The sequence below is a fragment of the Channa argus genome, chromosome 18 (assembly GCF_033026475.1).
Source record: "Channa argus isolate prfri chromosome 18, Channa argus male v1.0, whole genome shotgun sequence".
In the NCBI taxonomy this organism is placed as follows: domain Eukaryota; kingdom Metazoa; phylum Chordata; class Actinopteri; order Anabantiformes; family Channidae; genus Channa; species Channa argus.
The window spans coordinates 11,027,727-11,050,215 of NC_090214.1; the positions used below are offsets into that span (position 1 = coordinate 11,027,727).

At 39.5% G+C, this 22,489-nt stretch overlaps 2 protein-coding genes across 17 annotated transcripts; one reads left to right on the forward strand and one right to left on the reverse strand.

The window, feature by feature from the left end:
• Window positions 1–221: 221 nt before the first annotated feature.
• Window positions 222–11,144, reverse strand: myo1hb (myosin IHb). Of its 16 annotated transcripts, none has more exons than XM_067484876.1 (32): window positions 11,080–11,144; window positions 10,064–10,225; window positions 9,568–9,683; window positions 8,563–8,761; window positions 8,400–8,480; window positions 6,604–6,783; window positions 6,421–6,519; window positions 6,195–6,308; window positions 5,998–6,069; window positions 5,786–5,905; window positions 5,428–5,495; window positions 5,236–5,341; window positions 5,055–5,135; window positions 4,880–4,971; window positions 4,702–4,796; window positions 4,513–4,559; window positions 4,337–4,417; window positions 4,128–4,233; window positions 3,882–3,999; window positions 3,686–3,799; window positions 3,517–3,593; window positions 3,360–3,428; window positions 3,147–3,231; window positions 2,893–3,055; window positions 2,690–2,773; window positions 2,529–2,565; window positions 2,207–2,262; window positions 2,000–2,135; window positions 1,801–1,871; window positions 1,431–1,528; window positions 745–844; window positions 222–656 (listed from the first exon to the last, which is right to left on the reverse strand). In XM_067484876.1, exons 2-32 carry the CDS (start codon window positions 10,187–10,189, stop codon window positions 630–632), a joined length of 3,018 nt encoding a protein of 1,005 aa, XP_067340977.1. In that variant the 5' UTR covers window positions 10,190–10,225; window positions 11,080–11,144; the 3' UTR covers window positions 222–629. The 16 variants fall into 16 exon arrangements, 7 of the variants coding, with proteins under 7 accessions (XP_067340977.1, XP_067340976.1, XP_067340979.1 ...); XM_067484875.1 differs by having other exon boundaries at window positions 2,472–2,565; XR_010911626.1 differs by lacking the exon at window positions 1,431–1,528 and having other exon boundaries at window positions 2,472–2,565.
• A 5,299-nt stretch (window positions 11,145–16,443) lies between these two features.
• On the forward strand, window positions 16,444–22,148 carry svopb (SV2 related protein b). The gene is made up of 16 exons (XM_067484932.1): window positions 16,444–16,588; window positions 16,803–16,921; window positions 17,302–17,387; window positions 17,471–17,569; window positions 17,659–17,730; window positions 17,839–17,963; window positions 18,052–18,115; window positions 18,215–18,340; window positions 18,418–18,546; window positions 18,642–18,715; window positions 18,843–18,919; window positions 18,993–19,097; window positions 19,546–19,657; window positions 19,757–19,838; window positions 20,208–20,297; window positions 21,521–22,148. The coding sequence occupies exons 1-16, from the start codon at window positions 16,527–16,529 to the stop codon at window positions 21,716–21,718; spliced, it is 1,620 nt and encodes a 539-aa protein (XP_067341033.1). The 5' UTR covers window positions 16,444–16,526; the 3' UTR covers window positions 21,719–22,148.
• The last annotated feature ends 341 nt before the right edge of the window (window positions 22,149–22,489 follow it).

Sequence of the window (22,489 nt, forward strand, 5' to 3'; positions counted from 1 at the left end):
ACGAAAATGTAATTGTGACAATAAATGCAAACCCTCAGATTTTCCTGTAAAATATATGCTGAGGCGGGGGGGGGGGGTTGGGCAGCATTGGGCCAGTAGGTGGCGCTGCCGCCTCAGGAATCATTTTACTGTCAAACGTCTACGCTGCCACGTTGTAGTATTTCAGAGAGTATTTCATTGAGGGAACCTGTTTAAAGAATACAAATGCTTTATACCCCAAATGTGAAACAACATGTTTTAATGTAAAGGTGGGTGAGGTATTATAAACAGTTACATTCATGGCTGCACACACAAAATGCTTATCTACTGTTATGATCCAAAAATATTTTAAATACATTTAATCCAAAAGTTGATTACTAGTGCTTCTATTCACATTGTCCATGGATCTGAGCCAGAATCAATTATTTAACATATGATTTAAACTCCAACTATAAGCTATAAATGGAGTCACTGATATTCTGCCCAGCCTGGCAAGGTATGACTATTTTGCGCACTCACAGCTAAGGTATTGGCAGTACGTGTATAATAACAGCATGTACTTATGTATAATAGTTCAAGCATGGCTGTTGATTCAAGATTTGCAACTGAGGCTGAGAAGAGCAACATCGTTGAACAGCTCTGCATCATCATCATCTGGACTTGGTTCTTGTTGATTCCTAAAACAAATGTACAGAACTTTGTGAGCTTCGCTTAACTTGAATAGTATCTTTACATTGTACAAATATTCTTGCCCTCCACACTCACCACCATCAAATGGCCGTTCTTTGCCCTATAGACCGTAGACTCCTGACCACTCTTGAAGTCCACAAAGCCCTCTCGGCCCGGCTGGATGTCAAATTTCACGCTGGATATACAGTAATAACAGTAAGTTTATACTGAATTCATTCATCTGTGTTTTGTACCAGAGGTGGGAACTTAAGTCACATGACTTGGACTTGGATTAACTAGACTTTTGACTTGACATTACTTGCTCCCTTAACCCAAACATTAAAACTTGGGATGTAAAACGCTTGCAGCGAATTGGCAGACAATAAATTGGACAGCCGTGAAAGATGTGTCTGTTAGTATTTGTGAATTGTGAATTTCTTTATTGTTTTCTTTAAATGACAGTTGGAGCTGGGGATCTTTGACCTCTGACCCTGCAATTAGTTCAATTAGATGACCACAACTACTAGTTATGCCACATTTGCCTTATTTTGACAGTTTTTTTTAAATACATTTATAAAAAGTAATATTCAGAAATCCTAAACAGAAGTTATCGGATAAGTCACACATAATGACTTAATTGTGAGCCAAGACATAAAGTTTAGGACTTGGACATTCTGGACTTGAGTCAGGACTTGTTTGTATTTGCCATACTTCTGGTTTTTACCATTATGATGTCTAGTTTTTAAATGAAAATACTGCTACATGTAATGCATATTTTGTACCTTCCCTGAACCACCTCGATGCAGCTATGCTTGTTGGCAATAACACTCAGCTTGGTCAGGGCCTCAAACAGGTAGTCACACTGCAGAACCAGATCCCCCTGAAAGAACAAGGATCAGCAGTCGTTTTCTACTGGGATTTTACATTGCTGAGTCTGTACAAACTCTCTGTGACAGACATTGAAATGTGGGCGGGGTGTCTCTTCGTCCTCTGCTGTGATCTGATCTACATCTGACAGATTGTGTTCTCATGTCATCTGCCTTTAACATGGTGCTTTGTGACAGATTAAACATAAAAATGTTTACAACGCAGCTGCTGCTTTAAGTATGTATATTTACTGTGGACTCCTGTTTGGTCACAGCTCTGCTGTACCTTCTGTTTGGTGTCATCACATGTAACATGTAGGATGAGAAAGTTGTCACTCAGGTTACTGACCGACACACCTGTGAAAAATGAAAAAGACTCACCCTTAAATCATAAATCTCACAGATGTGTCAGCAAGTTTCAAGTGAGTGTTTATCTCTCCTCATATATAATGATGCTTGTTTTGTCTAATTAACTCACTCATTACCTTTAAGAGAACTGTAATCTATCCGCTGCTTGATCTTGGTCTCCTCAACCAGGTACGCAGCTTTGTGGGTGAAGATGAGCTGCCGGAGACGAGGCCTGAACCCGTTCCTGTCATACTTCACCACTGGCACACTGTACTGTGGGCAGGGGATACACAAGGTCAGGGTGGATAAAAAGGACACAAGAGGAAATCCCAGTCTTACTTTACCTTGATCTGCTCGTGCCGAATCATTTGTAGCACTTTGACGTTCATATCGTCTTGACCTTAACAAAAATGAAAAAAACATTCTTTTATTTAAGAATTTATTATTTCACTTATTAAGTGAAATAATATAAAGTTGACATCTTGCCACAGGCTGTAACTACTCATCATCATGTTGTATTGTAAGTATAAGTACTGTATTCTGCACACTAAGTCAAGATAGTAAGTAAGAAAGTAAATACTCTCAGAGACAAGAAGACAAGAGCCTTACCAATCCTTGTCTCCAGGAATGGTCTGCACACACTGAAGGGATAATTATCTTTTTTACCTTTGAACAAGGAACTCGTCTGCACTTTTAACTGGAGCTGAAATGAACAGAATGTTGAAACTGAAAGAATGAGCTCAGATGTACACTGGATATATTATGGACATATTATGGTTCCTAAACTCATATTTCTAGCGTTGTGCATAAAAGCCGGTGCACTGCACCTGTGCTTTCTTCTGTGGGGTGAGTCCTCGAACATACTTCCGTACCATCTGCCGAATGTAAAGATTCTTCAGGAGCTGGGACACCTACCGGAATATACAATTTTATACAAGCTGTTTGGCTTGACCTTTGCAGGACACAGTCATTACCAAAGCTGTCGACCTGTACACTCGTACACAGACATCTTTTGGAAGAAGAAACCCACCTCCTGCAGTACAGGTGGGGCAGTGAGCCAACAGTCTCTCTCCAGGACATGCTTGGGAAGGTTTTCCCTTAGCCGTGTGAGGTAGCTCTGCCTCACGTGGGCCAAGTACTCACTGTTGTCGATGCATGCCGGCTGATTTCTGGTAATGAAACCTTTGATGAACCTAGAACAAATCAGCACAGACTTATCAGAGAAGTTGGCTGTGACAATATACATACAGCCACAAATTAAACCCCAGAATAAATATCACCTACTTCTTGATGACCTTGACAGCCCATGCCCTCCTTTCTCGCTCCTTCCTGGCCATCAGACCCCTCCAGCAGTTCTCAATCTTAGTAGCTGTTAAGAGACAACAAAAATGAATATCTTAAAATATATAATTTATGTTAATAATTAATGTTAATATTCATGTAGGTGAAATATTTTTGTGTCAACAAACAGTAAATATGTTGTCAGTAATCACTCACCAGCCTCTCTCTGTTTCTGATACTCTCCTTTCACCCTGTAGCCTTTGTACTTGGCCTGAATCCTTGTTGCTGTAGGAAAAACAGTCCACAGTTTACACCCTCAGGAAGCTTATGATGCTCACTATACAGTAAATGAAATGACAGAGATGAGTCTCACCTAGCTTATGTTTGCAGACCTGGAATGCATCTTCCGTGGCAAACAGGGTTCTCGGGTGGCGGATGAAGATTTTTGTCCTTGTAATAAAGAGACAAAAGAGACGCTCTTGTATTTCCTTCCAGGTGAACCAGCACACATCAAACAGATGAATCCAGTTACATCTGCTCACCTGCCCATCTTGTACTCATCACGTTTGTATCCCAGGTGTTTGACCAGACGCTGCACACCTTCCGCAGCTGTACCTTTCCAGTTGGGCCAGGTGTCTGGACACAGAGCTTTATACCTGACCACAGAAAAACAATTATGTTAGAGATTAAGCAACTCCATAAAACCACTGGAATAGTCTGTCTGCTTAGATACTGTACCTTTGGAGGAAGATCTCATATTTGCGACGGTAAGCGAACCCAGCTCGTCTGACCCTCAGGTGCTCCATCAGCCCCAAGTACTTCACCTGATGTCTTACCAACACGTCATCGAAGCGTCCTGTAGGAGAAACTACAATACTAAGAACAAACTGATCAAAAGTGCCATGTGGTTGCTGAGTGTAGGCTGAACCTAATGCACTCTATAAGTATTAGCTTGGCTACTGGTCTAGGGACACAAGTCCTCACCTGGCTGCTTGGCTTCATTGGGTTTAATGCAGCGGACATACCAGGCCTCCTTGGACATTAAGATCTCAGTCAAGCCTACAAGACTGCCTTTAAACTGAGTCACCACCTGAGGCATCACAGAGAAATGTGTAAAAGAATAAGAATAAGAATGAGAGTTGACAATCTGCTAAAAGTTTCTACGTCATGAAATCATGTGACTAATTTCTTACTGTTTCAGGTCTCTTCTTGCTGTCTGGTTCAGTAGTAGGAAAACAGCTTTGGATAATGGGATTTTTGGACTGTCGCATCACCTTAAGAAGAAAAGAAAAAACACTTAGGATAAACCTTTCAAGTATATTTCCAAGTCTGTTTTTGTATTTTGTATGTACAAATAAAAACGAATTACCTCTTTCACATTTCGATACAAAAGATCATTGTTTTTGTCCAAGAATCCTGAAAGTTTATGCAGCAAAGAGTAACTTTCATGTCTAATAAATAAAAAATGCCACTATTCTTTAACATGCACACAAATATTGTTGGAATTTTAAGGATATACAGGAGACAATTAAGCATTTTAGTAAAAATAGACTCTCACCAACAACACAATATGTAACCTCGCCAGCATAGTGCAAGAGTCTGAAGTCTCCTCTTTCCAGCGTTTTTCTCGTCTTCTGGTCAGCAAGTTTATGTCTGCAGGGAAAATTAGATGAACTGTGGTGTGCGGTTTATCCAGGTGTAGACAATGTGGACTTTCTGTAAATTTTTGAACTCACGTAACAAAGTGAGGGTGACCACCAATCTTTTCCTCCATCTTCTCCAGGAAGGTGAGATCCGTGGCCTCTCCAGGTCGTAAACATTCTTCATCCTGTATGACAAGAGTTGTATTTATTTAGCTTTGTAGCTTTGTGTTTATAACTCTGCAGGACCATTACTTAATCATATCTTTACCAACAGTGAGATGATTCCTCTATATTTCTCCTCCACAAGGTCACAGATTATTTTGTTATTGAAATATGGCACTGGTTCCCACTGTGTAAATAAGGAACAAGAAAAAAGTAGAGGCTTTACACATTAGTAGCCTTCTAAGCCACAACTGTTAAGCAGATGTGAGGAATACCAGCTTCATTACTTCAATCCCTTCCATTTCGTACTCCTCCTGCTCTGATTTGAGTGTCAGCTGGATGAAAAGCTGCTGCAGCTTCTCATTGCAGTAGTTGATGCAAAACTGCTCAAAGCTACAATAAATGCACAAGTGCACAAGTCAGTACTGAATGTTTTCTTTAATCAATTTTGCTACTAGAGAATCAATGCATACTCTTACCTGTTCAGGGTAAAAACCTCAAACCCGTAGATGTCCAGCAGACCAATCACTGTTTTTCTAGAGGAGTCCTACAGATAATTCAAACAGAATCAGCCTAGCCTTTTCTAGCCTTTCTGCACACAGAAACACAGAAATCACCTTGTGATGCTTGATTATTGTTGTGTCTTGCCATGATTCAACAATTCTCTCTGGAGAAAGTAATAAACAGTTGAGAGATGTGTTACCAGACTGACCCACAATGAAATGGCCACCTCAGGGTCAGTAAAATCTTGCTACACCAATTTTCAATTTTCCAACTTTTAGTCACTTTTAAGAATAGGCAAGTTTAGAAAGGGGGTAGAGTGTTCACTGCACTCACCTTGTTAGCCAGAGACTCATTGAGCTTGCTGACCAGCCAGTTGAAAGTGCGGCCATAGATTGCTTTGGCAAGGGCATCCCTGGCATACACCGCATGGTCCACAGAGAAGGGGGTGAAGACCTTTAGCATCAGAATAAGGTGTACAATAACAAATCAGGTCTACAAAAAAGTTATTTTCATCGTTCAGATTAAAGTCTTTTACATAAAATCACCTCCTCTGCTTTGGCTTCAATCTTCCTGTGGGTTAAGCCATGTTCTAACACCTGAGCAGGAATCCCCAGCAACTGCTCAGCAAAGGCACAACAAACCCAGATACGTAACATTAAAAAAAAATCTTTCTGGTCTTCATCAGAAAGTCGCATAATAGGATATGAAAGGTTTAACTTTCTGCCGTTTGTTTAAGTTTTACCTTTGACACCCAGTGCATTTCTTGGTTGTTGATGAGCGTGGAGTATCCTCGAACATCTATTCCAAATTTGATGTTTCCCAGGTGGAGCACACTAGCAATAATCCCAAACAGGTGCTGCAGTATGTCCAGAGACACAAATCGTTAAACTCCAGGAAAACGTAAAATTCATGGCTTTAATTTTATTTTGTAGCTTCAATGTAATGCAAGATGTACAACACAGTCTCACCTCAATATTGTTCTCACTAAACTCTATGACAGAGAGGGCCTTCCTTACCATCCGCCAGTCACTTTTATTGTTAATAGAGCTAACTTTGGCACAACCCCCCTGGAAAAGATAGATAATTAAAGGTCTAACTTGAGAGATGTTTCTTGCAACAGATACACTTAGTGATGTGTTTGTTTCACTGACCTGCACCAGGTAACTATAGTGCAGGCAGTTCCTCTCCAGGCCAAGCCAACGGAGCAGTTCTTCCTCTCCTCCCTCCACAAGTTGGTAGAAGATGTGGAAGTTTCTCTCTCCATGGTTCTGGTGGACCACACGAGACTTCTCCAGCAGGTAACTGAGGATGTGACCACCAACTGCACCCCCCTAAGGAAGAAATGTAATCCGAAACCCCCTTCAGTGCTTAGTGTAAGCTAAGAGGTCATCACCCTGCCATGTTACACTATTTTGACATTGTGGTTCTCTTTCTAACATTTGCTCTGTGTTTCATTATGGGATCACTACAGAGCAGTGGAGCCCTCAGTGGCTTATCACCTTCACCCCAATCACAGGACAATCTCAGCCTCCTCTAACATTTCTCTGCATAGCAAAATGCATTACCTCATTTCTTCCATTTTCCAGAGAATGTACAAATATGCAGCCCAGTCCATGTGCTCTCCTAATGCAGTTACACTGCTGTCTGCATACCAGGCAGAGATCCTGGAGGACATGGGTCACCAGCTGGACTCAGTGTCTCCTAATCTTGCTCTTTGGGAAGAGATCTGCATTGTATATGACCTCATATTATGCTCCTCCATGGGGGCGGTCCAGGGCTCCAGTCGAGTGATGGGACTAGCAGTCTCAAGTGAGAGAGGCCTCTGGCTAAACCTGTCAGTTTTAAGTGGTGTACAGAATGCCGTTTTTATGGATGCCACTTATGATCCCACAAAGAATCTTTTTGGTCCAGCTTTTGAAAAGATGCAAGAAAACAGCAACTTTAAGAAACATAGGGTGAAGCTTTTGACCTTTACTTAACACAGAAACCCTTCCCTTGCCCATGTTTGCAAGCTTTGCTGCAGCTTTGCTGCTGCAGCCACTGCAGCCAGAGCTAAACAGAGTGTCTGATAACTCGAGACTATGGGGCAAACACTGATTTGCTGCAGTAGCAGCTAGAAAGCATCCATACCTTTCCGCGGACAGGAAAAAGAAACAGGGAACCTAGCCTAACCCTCACCTCCCCCCTACCTCTGAAGAGAAGAAAAGTGGGAAGGGGGATAACAGCCTGTTAGTTCAGAGGCTCCTGCTGTTCAGACTTTTTTAGATGTCCTCTTTCGCTCTCTCTCTCTCTCATCAGGCTCAGAAAGGGAAGACTCAGGAACACACAGCACAGTGTCACCCAGTATTTCAAAACACACAACCAGTGTCACCAAGCACTCCCTGTTGTTAGCAAGCACCCCCAACTGTTCTGAGTTTGACAAAAAAAAAATTATGTCTACAATGGGCCTCCCCGGCATGCTACAGCACAATCCAGCCTTTGTGCCTAAGGTAGTGGATCCGTCATACAGGTGTCCCACTGTGGAGCTGTTACCTTTTCACTCGATGTTGCAGGACCATCAATTGCTCATGTGGTGCTGTGGGCTATATTTCCCATAGTGAATCACAGAGAAAATGTTAGCAAAAGAACATTGGGTTAGTTAACGTAATCCCTGGTTCTTTGATAACAGAGTGAGGTGTTTAACAGATTTCCCCACGGAAAGAAATCTGCCTAGACTGAGTTAGGAGGGGCGATCAAACGTGATAATAGGAGGATGGTGAAGCCCCAAGGAAGGCTCGACCTGTCTGGCACTGACAGACATGGTGTCATTAGAGCTTCTGTAGTTGGTCACACAATGAGGAAAACCCCACAGTGAAACACCTCACTCTGTTTTCAAAGAACCAGGAATTAAATTAACTAACCCAACGTTTGTACAGCAGTGTAAGACAAAGAGCATATTTCAGTCCACCTGGTGGTCAAACTGGATGTCCATGTATTTTCCAAAGCGGCTTGAGTTGTCATTCTTCAGAGTTTTGGCATTTCCAAAAGCCTAACAGACAAAAAATTTTAGTTTTTCGCATAAAATAATTGTATGTTACAGAAGCAGCTGCACATATATTTGTGTCACTGACCTCAAGTACTGGATTGGAGAGAAGCAGTCTATCACGGACATTGTTTAGGAGTCTGGTACTTGGACAGCTGACAGCATAGAACTGCAGGATTTTCTTGGAGGCCTCTGTCTTTCCGGCTCCACTCTCCCCAGAGATCAGGATGAAGTGGTTGTTGAACTCGGACAACATTGTGCGGAAGACATTGTCTGCCAGAGCATAACTGAAAGTACCGTGATAGGTTTAGGTTTGTTTACCTTGTTTGTCCTGAACATAAATGTAACTTTCATCACACCTGTCCCAATAATATTTCTGTATTTTTCTCTCTTTCTTGGTTACAGTATAATTTATCTTTTAATTTAAGATCTAATTACCTGCTGTATCTAGCAGGTTTATGCTAAACACTGTACACATACAACATTGTTTGGGGGCATTTTGTGCTGTGAATAAATAGGAGTTTATGGTTCACAATTTTTTCATTCCACCTCTTCACTCGTTACTAAATCTTAAAATACACCCTGTTTTTTAAACCATATATACAGTAATAGTTTTATTTGGCAATTTTGTAGGATATTTTGTCTATAAAACTACACTGAGGAGAACATGTAGGACTGAATTAGCATTTATATTTTTGTTGTGTTTGATGTTTTTAAATTTGGCAGATATTTGATTTTAAAGCAAAGTGTTTAAGTTACATTTTTGGCCTCAGAGGGGGACACCGTTATTGTAGTTAAACAACTCTTTAAGCATTTCTGAACCATAGTTGATGGCAGAAAAATACAAGCCTCTTGCTGGCACTTGCAGAGAAGTCAGTTTGTGTAAGATCTTGCAGCCTTCCATTAAGCATTTTTTTTTTCATTTCATTTCATTCAGGACCAAAGTGGTGAAAATACTATAGCCGACACTGACATCCATTGTAGTTCTTTGTATAAAAAAATATTGGTTTGTCTTATTTGTGTGTATTTTGTAAAGAGCATTTAAAGCCCTATCCATAAAACAGACTGTATACACATTCAAGAAAAGCCTTACATGTGAGGTGGCAGCTCAAAAAAGTTAACTCCCATGTAGGTATCCATTTGCTTTTTGCTGTAGATGTCAAACTCTCTATATGGATTGACCGACACCAAGAGAGTCCCAATGTAGGTCTGCAGAGATAAACAAAAAAAGTTTTTTTTCCCATTTCATAATGCAGGAGATTTTTTATAAATTATATTTTAAAAAGATTCGAGCAGTGTGGTGTGTATGCATCATTCCACTGATAAGTCATTTATTAAAAGCACTTTAGTACTTTTGGTTAGTCACTTGTCATGACCTCATGGACAGTGGTGACCTTAGGATAGCTCACCCTGCAAATGAAAAGAACAGGAGCTGCTGTTTCAGCAACACAAGGTGCTAGATTCAGCAGAACACAGTGCAGTATTAGGAGCTTGTCAGGTTGAAGGTTGAGGGTGTGAAGTTCAATAACAACGTAAGAGACAAAATGTAGCCAGGTTTTCCAAAGTGATACCATACCGGAAGGACTCACGTAAATGAGATTCTCATGGAAGCGTTTCCTCAGGTTGTCCAGGAAGGCACTCTCACTTGTGTAAGCATCCAGGAGAACAAAATCCTGGATGCCCACGCGATCCCGGGCTGTCAGGGAAGCTTCCATGTTCCTCAAGATCCGGTTACAGCGCTCCTCCAGGCTCTGTGCCCAGGTAAGAACACATCAGTGACTTGACGATGAAAGAAGCATGACAAAGCTGTATTGTTAACTTTATAGAACCTGAAAATCTACAAATATTATGGCATTCTTTACTCAGTTGGGATTTTGTCTGACAGGATCAGCACCGTGTGTCCCATTGTAATCTTAATGTCCTGTTTTGCTCAAAACTTATCAGTTTTTGTTGAGGTTGTCACTCAAGAATACACAGACACAAGCTCTCAAATATGGACAACATAGGATATATATTTCCTAGAGGGTTACTCATTTCCTGTCCCTATGTCTGTGACTTCCACTCATAGCTGTAAATGGCCTTGGCTACATCCTTTATGCTCATGACAAATCTAAATTCAGCCACCACTATCTAATCTGCTTCTGTGTTCTCCAAAAAGAGCCATCAGTCATGTTCATGGCAAGGACAGGGTGAACAGGCAAACTCTCCACCTACTGTTGAAGCTTACAAGGTTTGACAGTTTAAAACATGATTCAATGACTAGCACAAATATAAAGTTGGAAAGGGATTAATTACATTAATTATGGGTAAACATACCATATACCCTGTTATTTAAGACACAACTGAAGAGGAACCAGATAAAAGGCAGCAAGTGCACTTTAATTACGGAGCTATGAAATCCAGTCCAGCAATATGCTTCAGTAGTTTGGCTCTCATCACTGCCAAGTTGACCTGTCACCAAGTCACCGTAACAGACACTTACAGATCATTCTTCAGTACAAGAAGCTTTTGATCTGCCGACCCAGCAGAAAGTCTCAGCAAAGTGTAACAATGAACCACATGTAATCATCAAAATGTTCAATAAGGAGAATGTGGAAAAAGTTACCTGCGGTGAAGGTCCCTGCTGTGTGTCTGTGTGTGTGCGTGCCTCAGTACTCTTTCTGAACTGAACATCTGATTTTATTGGAGGGAAGCCACAGTAGTATGACAGGAAGCACTGATAAATTGCAGCCTCTGCTTCCTTCAATAGGAAACCATCAATAATGTAGCGAGGCGGTAAATCTGATTCTAAATGTGTGTTTGTATCTGCTTGTATTTGTATTGGAAATTATATTTTTGGGCATATCCTGAACACAAACAATGTGCTAATGCGAATGACTCAACTCTTTCTTTGCTGTTTACTAAATAGTGTTTTTAGTTATTTCAAATCTATATCACTAATAGTTGAGATTGTGGAACATCGACAGAAACATTAACTTGTTGACCATATCATGTTAAAGGTAAAACAACCAAAATGTCCATTACCACTTGCTTTTTGTTGCTGACTTTTTCTGTTCCTCTGAATAATTGTATGTTAAATTGTTTCATTTGAAAGCATTTGTACTGTGCTTTGCCATTTGAATGTTGCAACTTCGTAAACTTAATAATACTTTAGCTTTAAGAAACCTGTCCCTCTCTGACAATGAAAAACACTTTTGTTTAGATGTTTAAACAATCAAAGAGAGCAGTGGTAGCAGTTGTGCCTTAGAAGTCTTTTAAAGCTAAATGTTCAAGATGTTCAATTAGATAATGCCTTAAAATAGTAGAAAAATAAATGTCACTGAGGTTTTTTTCTGAAAAACTAAAATGTTGATTTGAATATTTTATCCGTGTTTAACATGTTTTTGAGAAAATGGATTATGGTAGTCATGGCTCTGTATAGTATCCACCATGTTCAAAAACCAACATTCTTAATGAGAAGCAAAGTAACGAGCAGCAAAGCCTTTCTCTCAGACACTCTGCCCTGTTGTTGGCACTCTGTGAGTATCTGTGTGGGCCGGTTTTTGTTATGCAAAGAAGAAACAAATAAGAAGTGACTTTTACAGCTAAATATATGTAAACTGGACCATGCAGAAAACAATTAGAATGTAAAGGAAAAGATATGAACCTAATATGTGTATATACATAGCATGAGTTTAAGGTAAATTCCAGGATGAAAGACTACAAAAAATTTTGATGTCAAGTTACAGTGGAACAGATTACTTTATCGGATCTGCAGACCATCACCCGAGAGCGCACTCCATTGTTCATGTCTATCCTGTATGGTGCAGGATCCTGTTACGCAGCCACAAAGTGGCATTTAGCTTCCTGAAAGAGATAGCTCTCATCGTGGGCCACTGGCTGACACAACTCGGGGCAACACACATTTAGGGGGCTCCAGGAGTCTAGAGAAACCTGACTGTCAACAAGGCTCCATCACACTAGTCAAGTAGAGTACCTCCTCTGCTGCTACTCTTTTACACTAGTCCACATGCTGTAATCTAATTATTCTGTTTTTTTTTAGGTTTTTCTTTTTTTGATTTTTGAATTGTATATATACATATATATATACACACATACATATATATACATATATATAGACATATATATGTCTTTCTTTTGTTTAGCCAGGTATTTCACTCCATCTAATGGTGGATTAATTTTTAAGATAAATGCAGTTGTGATGCATCTTTCCAACAACTAAAAATAGATGCTACAGTCTCAAAATAAAAAATCTAACCAATAAGTAGCTGCATTAGAACAATAACAAAGCCAGGTTACACGAAAAATGTTTGTATAATTACCTCCTTCGCTTCCAAAGTCGCGTGTGTCATGTTTGAATAAGTCTTGTGTGATGAACCTGATAAATCCTGATTACTTTGATGTCTAGTCTCCAGGTACACAACTCAGACTCAACCTGTGATGGTCGTTTTAGTTGCTGAGGAGTTCTTCCATAACTGAGCCTCCTCAAGTCAGCATAGATATCTGATAAAGAATTTGTCAGATATTGTCTTCCCTGCCACTCAGGTTTGCACTGGTTCCTCATTCAAGAAGATACTTAGAGGAGGCCTGGAACAGAAAGGATGAAGATGAGGAGGAGTGTGGCACTGCTGCTTCCTGTTTAACTGGTGCATCTGCATTGTAAGTAAGGCAGTAATAAGCTACCTGGCTCAGGAAACACTGGGCTGTTTAAACATTCATGGAGCCCGGGCAGCAAGCGTCCATTCAGCTGAGTGTCGAAGAGCTTCACTATGTGTTTAAGAAAGAGTGTGTGTATAGGAGTGTGTGGGTATGTAACACAAGGATGTAGTAATTCTATCCTCCCAGAGACCCGTCCCCACCCTCCTCTCCACAAAATTACAGCACAGGTGTTGGATTACTGATCTTTGATTAGCCAGATGCATTTCAAACTAATTACTGAATAATGAGACATGTGAGCGTGAACATCTTCAATACAGAGAAGCTTTAATGAAACTTTAAACAAAAACAAAGAATGCGCTAAAACCTGTTGTAAGAAGTGATTTCACACAGGTTTAAAACAACTACTTCCACAGAATCTTACATCTTGAAATTTTTTTAGCATTTTGTGCCTTTATCTAAAAGTGTCAAATAGAGTTGACAGGAAATGAGCAGCAAGAGGTAAGATGAGAATGGAATTTGTGTCATACATCGTGCTATTTGTAAAAAGACTGGACACAATGCTACAACACTACAATATTGCATCCTAGGCTTTGGTCCCTTTTCTGTGTGGTTCAGTTGTGAGTAGCATGCCGGCAGCGTCACATTGCCCTCTCATTCCCTGTGTTTAAAATTTAACTTTAGGGTTCCTGTGGGCATCAACAAAGCCATCTTACGTTACTGCTCAAACATCGGCTTCAAACCCACAGTGACATAAGAGAGCATGCTGGAAAAATCACCATTAAAATAAGGTAATTCATTATGCAAATAGTGTGGGATTTTAAGGCTCCTCTTAATCTTTAAAGGAGACTGCTGCTCTCAGAATAAAAGGCCAATAAAAACACACACACACTACAGTATGTACACTAAAGATAAGTGAGGGTGGTGATTTACAGTTCACCTACTAATCGATGGATCATCCGTGTGATCATATCACACATGGACCATGACATGTTATGTATAACTTGTCATGGTCCATGTCCACCACAATAAGACAATGACATGGAATGTATAATGTATAATGTTAATTTACTGACAGCATCCTCTGCTTGAAGGCATGTTTAAATCTTAATTGCATTCATCTATGAAGAGCTCAAATGCTTTTTAACTGAAAACTGCTTACATTTTATTTATATTAATGCCTATTTTAAATAATACCAATTGACATTAATAACTAAACCTGATAAATAAAATAAATAACAAACATCAATCTCATCAAGATACTGATCCCAGTGTGCCATCTAATTATGGTTCCAATATACAAACTCCTTTTTCAATAATGTCCTAGTGTGAGCATGAACACCGTTTTTTAGCTTAATACATTAGCAAAACTTCTCAAATTCATTGGTGTTCATAAAATAATAGGCCAACATAAAATGCTGTGTAATACATATATATTATACACTGGAAATTTCAGCTTCTACAAAGATGTAAAGTGGCCTTTTTTTAGTCTTCTTTCTAATGAGTAAAAAACATGTTCACCTTGTTCCACTATTTGTACGAATAAATATTCACAGGGTCAGTTTGTCCCAAACAACTAAACTTTCAACTAATCCTTTATTCATGTGAGCAAACCGACTGCTGTCACTGTGGCAAGACTCTACACGCTTAAACAAGCTACGAGGCTGATGATTTCGGAAGTGGAGAATTCTACCACAAAATCTTCAGTTTTAGAGATTTTAAAAAGCAATTCCTTGTGTTTGTCACTGGAAAAGATTCAAAAACACTTGCAGATTGACACATACATCAAAATAAGACTCACTAAACATATAGATTGAAAGCCTTACCTGTGAGGCCATGTTGTGGCTCTGTGTGCAAATCAGATGCGTCTTGTGTGAGCCTGACCAAGCAACTGATGTGACCAGAGAATGTGAGGATGAAGATTGTATTTGATTTTCTACCTGTCCTGTATTTATGACCGTCCCATAATACAACAGCCTCAGCATGTCCTCTCATTGTCCTACCTTTCTCCTGCTTTTATTTTCAGGGTTGACCTTACTCACATGGGGGTGGACAAAAAGCTACAGACACATATTTAATTTTAGAAGGTATCTTCAACGCATGGCTGTAAATAATCAGTTCTGTCAGTACAGATGTTAAAAAGGTGTTTGGGGTATTTTTAGTTATATTTTCTGAGACCAATTTATAACAGAACATTGCACCTCTCTGTTGGCTGTGATGGAAAATATCTACTGTATAGGTACATCCATCCATCCATTATCTGTTATCACTTATCCTGTTTAGGGTCATGGGGCCTGGAGCCTATCCCAGTTGTCATTGAGCGAGAGGCAGGGTACAGTCTGGTCAGGTATCCAGTCTATCTCAGGGCCAACACAGAGAGACATACACAGACAGACAACCGTTCACACTCACATACACACATACAGAATAGGCAGTTTAGAGTCACCAATTAACATACATGTCTTTGGACTGTGGGATGAAAGCGGATTACCCAGAAGAAACCCACGCAAGCACCGGGCGGGAACATGCACACTTAACTCTTGCTCAGTGACAGCTGGGATAGGCTTCAGTCCCACACAACCCTAATCAGGATAAGCACTTAACACAATAAATGGATGTATCACCATTTTCCTTTTAGCCTGGCCTAATGTATCTCTCTATATTTGTAGCCAATCTGATTTTAATTGACTTTAGTATCCAAAGGCTAGAAAAATGTAACGTAACAAGCTTGGCGCTAAAGCAGAGATAATACAGGAAGTAATACTGCTATTTAGAAATCAACATTGTAATTCATTTGTCTAATTTTTGGCTCTGAGTAAAGGAATTGAGGAATTGTGTATTCTTTGTGAAAACGAACCACATCTCAAGAGTTTCTTCTCACAAAAGCATACTGGCAAAGCCTGCAAAGCAGTGTAAGAGCACAACCTGCTGACAGCTACCGGCTATAGCAGCTTCACAGCCAGATGGCAGTTTTAGGTAGTACCTCCCTCTGTAGGTTCTTGTGAAATCTCTACTTGCTTTACTGATGTTCCAAAATTTTGAATCTTATTGTCTGACTATATGTGACCGTTCTGTGGCGACAGGAAAAGTGTAAGGACACTGACACAAACCTATTTTTTGAGTTTGGTTTAGTTGAATTACCTTATAGTGTTAGTTGAGAATACCAAGTGGCCTACTTTAGAAATAACCTAAGTAAGAAATAACCTTTACATTCAGTCCTTAAACAGCACACCCAGTTTCCTGGTATAACTCCTCCTTTGTCTGTTCTCTGCATGTATTGTTTTCTGATTGGGTGTCTCAAACCTGAAACCTTAGGTGACTGCACAAGCAGGTTTGACCACAACACACAGGTGTGTTGTGTGAAGTAACTCACAATTCTCTAACACTAATGCTGACATGGACAATTGGAGCAAATCAACAAAAATCACTTACAAACGGTGGAAAAATCCTGATTTGGGGTAAACCAGAGACATTTTACTCATTTTGTTGATTTTATTTTTGTGCTTCCTTAAACATTTGAGATACTAAATGGGAACAAACGGGCTGTGTTTAGATGCCACACTTATAGTGATAGTTTTGATAAAGGGTGACACAATTGGTTTGTGTGTGTGTGTGGGTGGGTGTGTGTGTGTTGGCGTGTGTTTAATAATGACTGAGTTTGTCCTTGTTTAGGGCTGAAGGAAATGTTCTCAATGATGAGGCTCAGGGTACAGACAATGAAATCTGCACAATAACCTCAATATTCGACTCAGGGGGTGAAAAGTCCACGTATGGATCTACTAAAACTGAAGGTTTGTGAAGTTGTTCTTTTTTCCAGATTAAGCTACACAAACTTGTATTTGTGACATGGTGGAAGAAGTGTGAAGTAGTGTGAAAAAGAAATAGAAATATCTCCAAAAATGTTTTTAGTCAGCCATCTGTTATTAATAAAACTGCAGTCCAGTCAGTGACTCTTCTCACACTCTGTCTGCTGGTCTGAGGTTTGCTGGCACCTATATTGAAGTCTAAAATTATGGTAACAGCATTATCTAGATGCAGCCTTTTTTTTTTTTTTTTGAATGGCTAAACCCAGCATTTGCGCATATTGTAAGTCATGCTTGTTTGGATTTTTGAGCATACATTACTTTACAGATGAGTGTGTACTTGCAGTGACTGCCTTGTCCCTTTACAGAAACCTTTACAGTGGATGATGCACTGGAGGCCATTGGTTTCGGATGGTTCCAGTGGAAAATCTCTCTCCTCACCGGACTCTCATGGGTAAGAATCTGAAAACATGTGGATAGATCCTCACTCTGTTGTCCATACGTTTCTCATGTGGCTCTCTGTTGCTCTGTGTTCAGGTAGGAGATGCCATGGAGATGATGATCCTCAGCATCTTGGGCCCTCAGCTGCACTGTGAGTGGATGCTGCCCAGCTATAAAGTAGCCATCATCACATCGGTAAAATCAATTTTTATGTTTTTATACATGTTGTCGATTTTTCTAAGGTGCTAGAAGGTTTTTCAATAGCTACTCTTGTTCTGCCTTAGGTGGTGTTTGTCGGGATGGGGGTCAGTTCACCTGTATGGGGAAATGTGTCTGACAAATATGGCCGAAAAGTGGTGAGATGTCCTTTTTTTAATATTGGTCTTCTTAATATTTGTTATATTGTTTTTCTCATCCTATCCAGTTAAACAGTTGTTGTTTATGCATATGTATCTGATTAACAGGGTCTTATCATTTGTATGTCCTGGACTCTGTACTATGGCCTGTTGAGTGCCTTCGCTCCAGTGTACGGCTGGCTCTTGGCTCTGCGGGGCATTGTGGGCTTTGGCATTGGAGGAGCTCCTCAGTCGTAAGTTCAGTGCTTTCTCTGTACAAGATGAGATGCATTAATTATTCCTTAACGATTCATAGTCAATAAAATTTCGGCCTCCTTTTAGGGTTACTCTGTACTCGGAGTTCCTCCCAGCGAAGACAAGGGGCATTTGCATCATGATGATTGCGGTACTGTGTGGATTTTGTTATTGAAGATAATATAGATTTGTTTTTACCCTGTTTCAGTTGAATTTCAACCTGATCATTGTTTTTTTGTGTGTGTGTCAGGCATTCTGGGCAATTGGTGCTGTGTTTGAGGTCCTCCTGGCCCTGTTAATAATGCCCACACTCGGCTGGAGGTGGCTGCTCGGCCTGTCCACTATACCAATGGGAATTTTTGTTTGCTTCTGCTTTGTGAGTACATTTAAAAAATGTTTATGAAATACAACTTTGGATTAAAAATCTCAGCTTGATTGTTTTGTATTATACAGTGGCTGCCTGAAAGTCCTCGTTTTGATGTGTTGACGGGAAATAGAGAAAAGGCCATGGAAACTTTAACACGCATCGCCAAGGAAAATGGCAAGGCCATTCCTCAAGGAAGGCTGATTGCTTATCTACAGGCAAGCAAATCAAAATAAAAATGCATGTACAGCACAATACTTTTGTGTTGATACTGACAATTATGCTTTCCGTGTTTATCAATTTATTTTTATAGCACAACCGTGGACGGATCAGAAATCTCTTCTCTCATCAGTATTGTAGGACTACTCTTCTTCTGTGGTTTATATGGTTAGTTTGACAGTCACAACACCTCCTTTTGTACTTTCCATCATCAAAGGTAATTAATGGTTCTATGCTACATTTTAAACTACTTCTTCACAAAACTTAGATCACTGTATTTTTATTATATCCAAAGGTTTGCAAATGCTTTCTCCTATTATGGGATAGTCCTGTTGACAACTGAGATGTTCCAAGCTGGAGATGATTGTGGGGGTATGTATCACACTTCAGGCAGTAGTAGATTTTGGAGCAAAACCCAAAGTTAAACTTCCCTCCCTCCTTGTAGCAACCCAACAGGCCAAGATTGAACCAAGCTGTAGCCTGGAATGCAAATATTTGACATCAGCTGACTACAAAGACCTTTTATGGACGACTCTGGCTGAATTCCCAGGTGAACTGCAACTTATTAACATTTTTGAAGGATTTTTGTGTGTAATGGTAAAGAGACTTTGCTGCTGTTGTGAGGAACAGTGAAGACTTATATTCACAGGATGACCCCTTATTTTTTCATATTCTATCCACATGAACCGAAATCTGAGATAACACTGAAGTTTGTAAATGCATTTCTCTATTATTCTGAAATACTCATTTCAGGTCTCACTCACATGTTGCATTTACATTTACACATTTATGATTTAAAAAATTTCTGGCTTAAATTATTTTTTGTCTTGTTGTTTCAAGCTCAGTTACAGTCCTGTGGTATTTGGCCTAAGTAGAGTGAGACACACTAAATTGGTGTTTCAGGGAGTGGTTCTGTTCAATTGTAATTCACTCTCTTTGTGTCTTTACAATTCTTATGTGCAACAGTTAACTGTTTGTTATTCATGTTTTCCATTCAGGTCTTTTAGTCATCCTTCTGGCAGTTGAGTACATTGGCAGAAAGAAGAGCATGGCCCTGTGTTTCTTTATGTTTTCTTTGTTCATTCTTCCTCTCTATGCTTGTATTGGGAGGTATGTTTTTTTTTTCAGTGGTTACTGTGTCATACTGGAACAACAGGAAAACTTCAGGGCTATCTCAAAGTCTCTGTGTCTCCTTTTTTTGTCATGCAGGACAGCTCTTACAATCTTCATCTTTCTTGCCAGAGCCTTTATTTCTGGAGGATACCAGGTGGTTTTTGTTTATACACCAGAGGTAGGTCTACCTAACATTTCACCACTGATCCATTTATCACTAAGGGTTAACTGATATTCACCTTGCTTTCTATGGCTCTGGTTTTGGCAACAACTGTATTTAAATGCTATTAAACATTTTACTGCTTCCACTAGATTAAAATACTGTATCTCTATTGGAGGAGAGTTGTAGTTCAGATGATGTAATCATTTAGGGATGTTGTCCAGAAGCACGAAAAACAATTTAACACAGGGAAATAAGACAGTGGCTTAGAAGCATTAATATGCATGTACTCGCTACACTAGAGCCAAAGGATACAAGTTGAAAACTGGTGAAGTTGCCCTTTAATATTGCAGTTAGACAAATAAATCTCTCTTCTGTTTTCTGCAGGTGTTTCCTACAGAAAACAGGGCCTTAGCAATGGGGACTTGCAGTGCAATGGCAAAGGTGGGGGCCCTGATCACCCCCTTTGTGGCACAGGTATGAATGAGTTATTGTCTGTGTGAGTTCTTTGCAAAAGTTACTACAACCACATTTCCAAAAAGCAGGGACAACGTGTTAAATGTAAATAAACACAGAATGCAATGATTTGCAAATCTCATCAACCCATATTTTATTTACAATAGAACATAAACAACATATCAGATGTTGAAACTGAGACATTTTAAAAATTCATGGAAAATATTAGCTCATTTTAAAGGCTGGAAAAGTAATTGTCATAAATCAAAAACAAATGGACGAGCATTTGCCAACTAATTAGGTTCATTGGTAACAGGTCAGTAACATGACTGGTTATAAAAGGAGCATTTCAGAATGTAAAGGTGGGCAGAGGTTCACCAATCTCACACAGTAAATCCACCTTGCTTGGCTTGAAATAAATTTCTTCACATGCTTTGTTGAGCATAAAGAAACCCCTGCCAGTTACCTGTGGTATAAGTTACAGTTTTCTCATTTTTCAAGAAGATGTGTTGGGAAAATTCTCCATGGTGTTTAGTACAAAGAGAGTGGAAACATTTACAAAACAAAACATAGTCACATTGTTAGGATTGATATTTAGATAATCACAAAATCTTTACCATGAATTTTAAAGAAGCTAGTGGCTATGGATTATCAGCTAACCACAGGTCAGTGGTTAAATGCTTCTCCAGTGAACATGTCAAACATGTCCTGGAACAAGCCGCCAAACTGTTACCCTAACCCTCACCAAAATTCTTGTCAACAAAGTCTCTGCATTTAGCGCACCAGTTATGCTATGTATTTTCTTTAGGTTTGACCAATGTGATGATGCTGATATTCTTTCAATTTTGAATTCTTTATTGATGACATCCATGTTTGCTAGCTTGCAGTCATACGTTTTTTTTTTAATATAGCATTGCTGTATGTATCTTGGCATATTATTCCCAGTATTGAAATCAGCTGACAAATATTTTCCGGGACTTGCTCATGCTCATCTAGTTCCAGGTACTGTACATTACACGCATGAGTATACAGTATGTGTATAATTCATGCATTTATTGAGCTATTTATGTAATATGTCTTTTTTTGTTGTTAATAGTTAGCAAACACAACACTGACCCACTGTGATTTTGTATCAAAACTTTAATCATGGAAATTAGTTTTACCATGGGAGTAATATGAAACTTCTTCAGATTAGGCTCAGTGTTTCTCTTCAACACTCCACATTTTTTGTGTTTTGATTCCAGGTGATGCTTAGGACATCAGTATATTTGACCCTGTCAGTGTACTGTGGCTGTAGTCTGCTGGCTGGCATTGCATCCCTGATCCTGCCTATTGAGACATCAGGAAGGGGACTACAGGAGTCCGATATTGACCAAGGGGCCAGAGGGCAGTCAACCACCACAACCAGCCAGTCAAATGGCACTACACACTCCACGGGATAAATCAAAAAATGGAAAATAATTTTTTTCCACCTTGCAGGCTGCTGCAGATGCACAAGGTGCCTATTTATAAACTGAAGCATCTGAGCAATGGGTGAAAAGCAGCAGGGCCCAGTCTCATTACAGTTGGGAGTGATAATTGAGGGTAGGCCTACTGCCCATGACTAATGAGAGCAGAAGCATATGCACACTGGTTTGTTTACACTCCCATTTAGCAACATGAGGGACATGTTGGAAAATAAAGTTGCACTGTGTGTGCTGTTTAGAGCACATTTTATGTGTTGAACTCAACACACTGATTTTATTTAATACATTTTGGGTCCAGTATTTATTTATATAGGCTTTAAGCTGAAGCTAAATGCTGCTTGTAAAATACAAATGTTTAAATTAAGGATTTTTTTTACTTAATTTAAAATAAACTAAGAGATGTTGGCTCAAGTGTCACGTTTTTCCTAGGCATACATAATAAGTACACTACCTACCCAGTTTGGATTGTTAGTTGGATAAAATAAGACATTTAAAGACATTACCTTAGGCAGTGGGAAATTATTAGTGATGGTTTTCATCAGTGTCTGCTTTTTTATAGTTTACAAAATTATAATAAATGTCAGAAATTTCAGCAATAAGAATGTCACCTAGCTGTAGGCCAAAATTAAGCAACAGAAAAGGAAATGACAACTGAGAAGAATTATTAAAATATATAAACTTAAAGAATACATTAACTTTTTCAACAAGTCTGTCTAAAACTAACAGTCAAACTATACTAAAAGACTA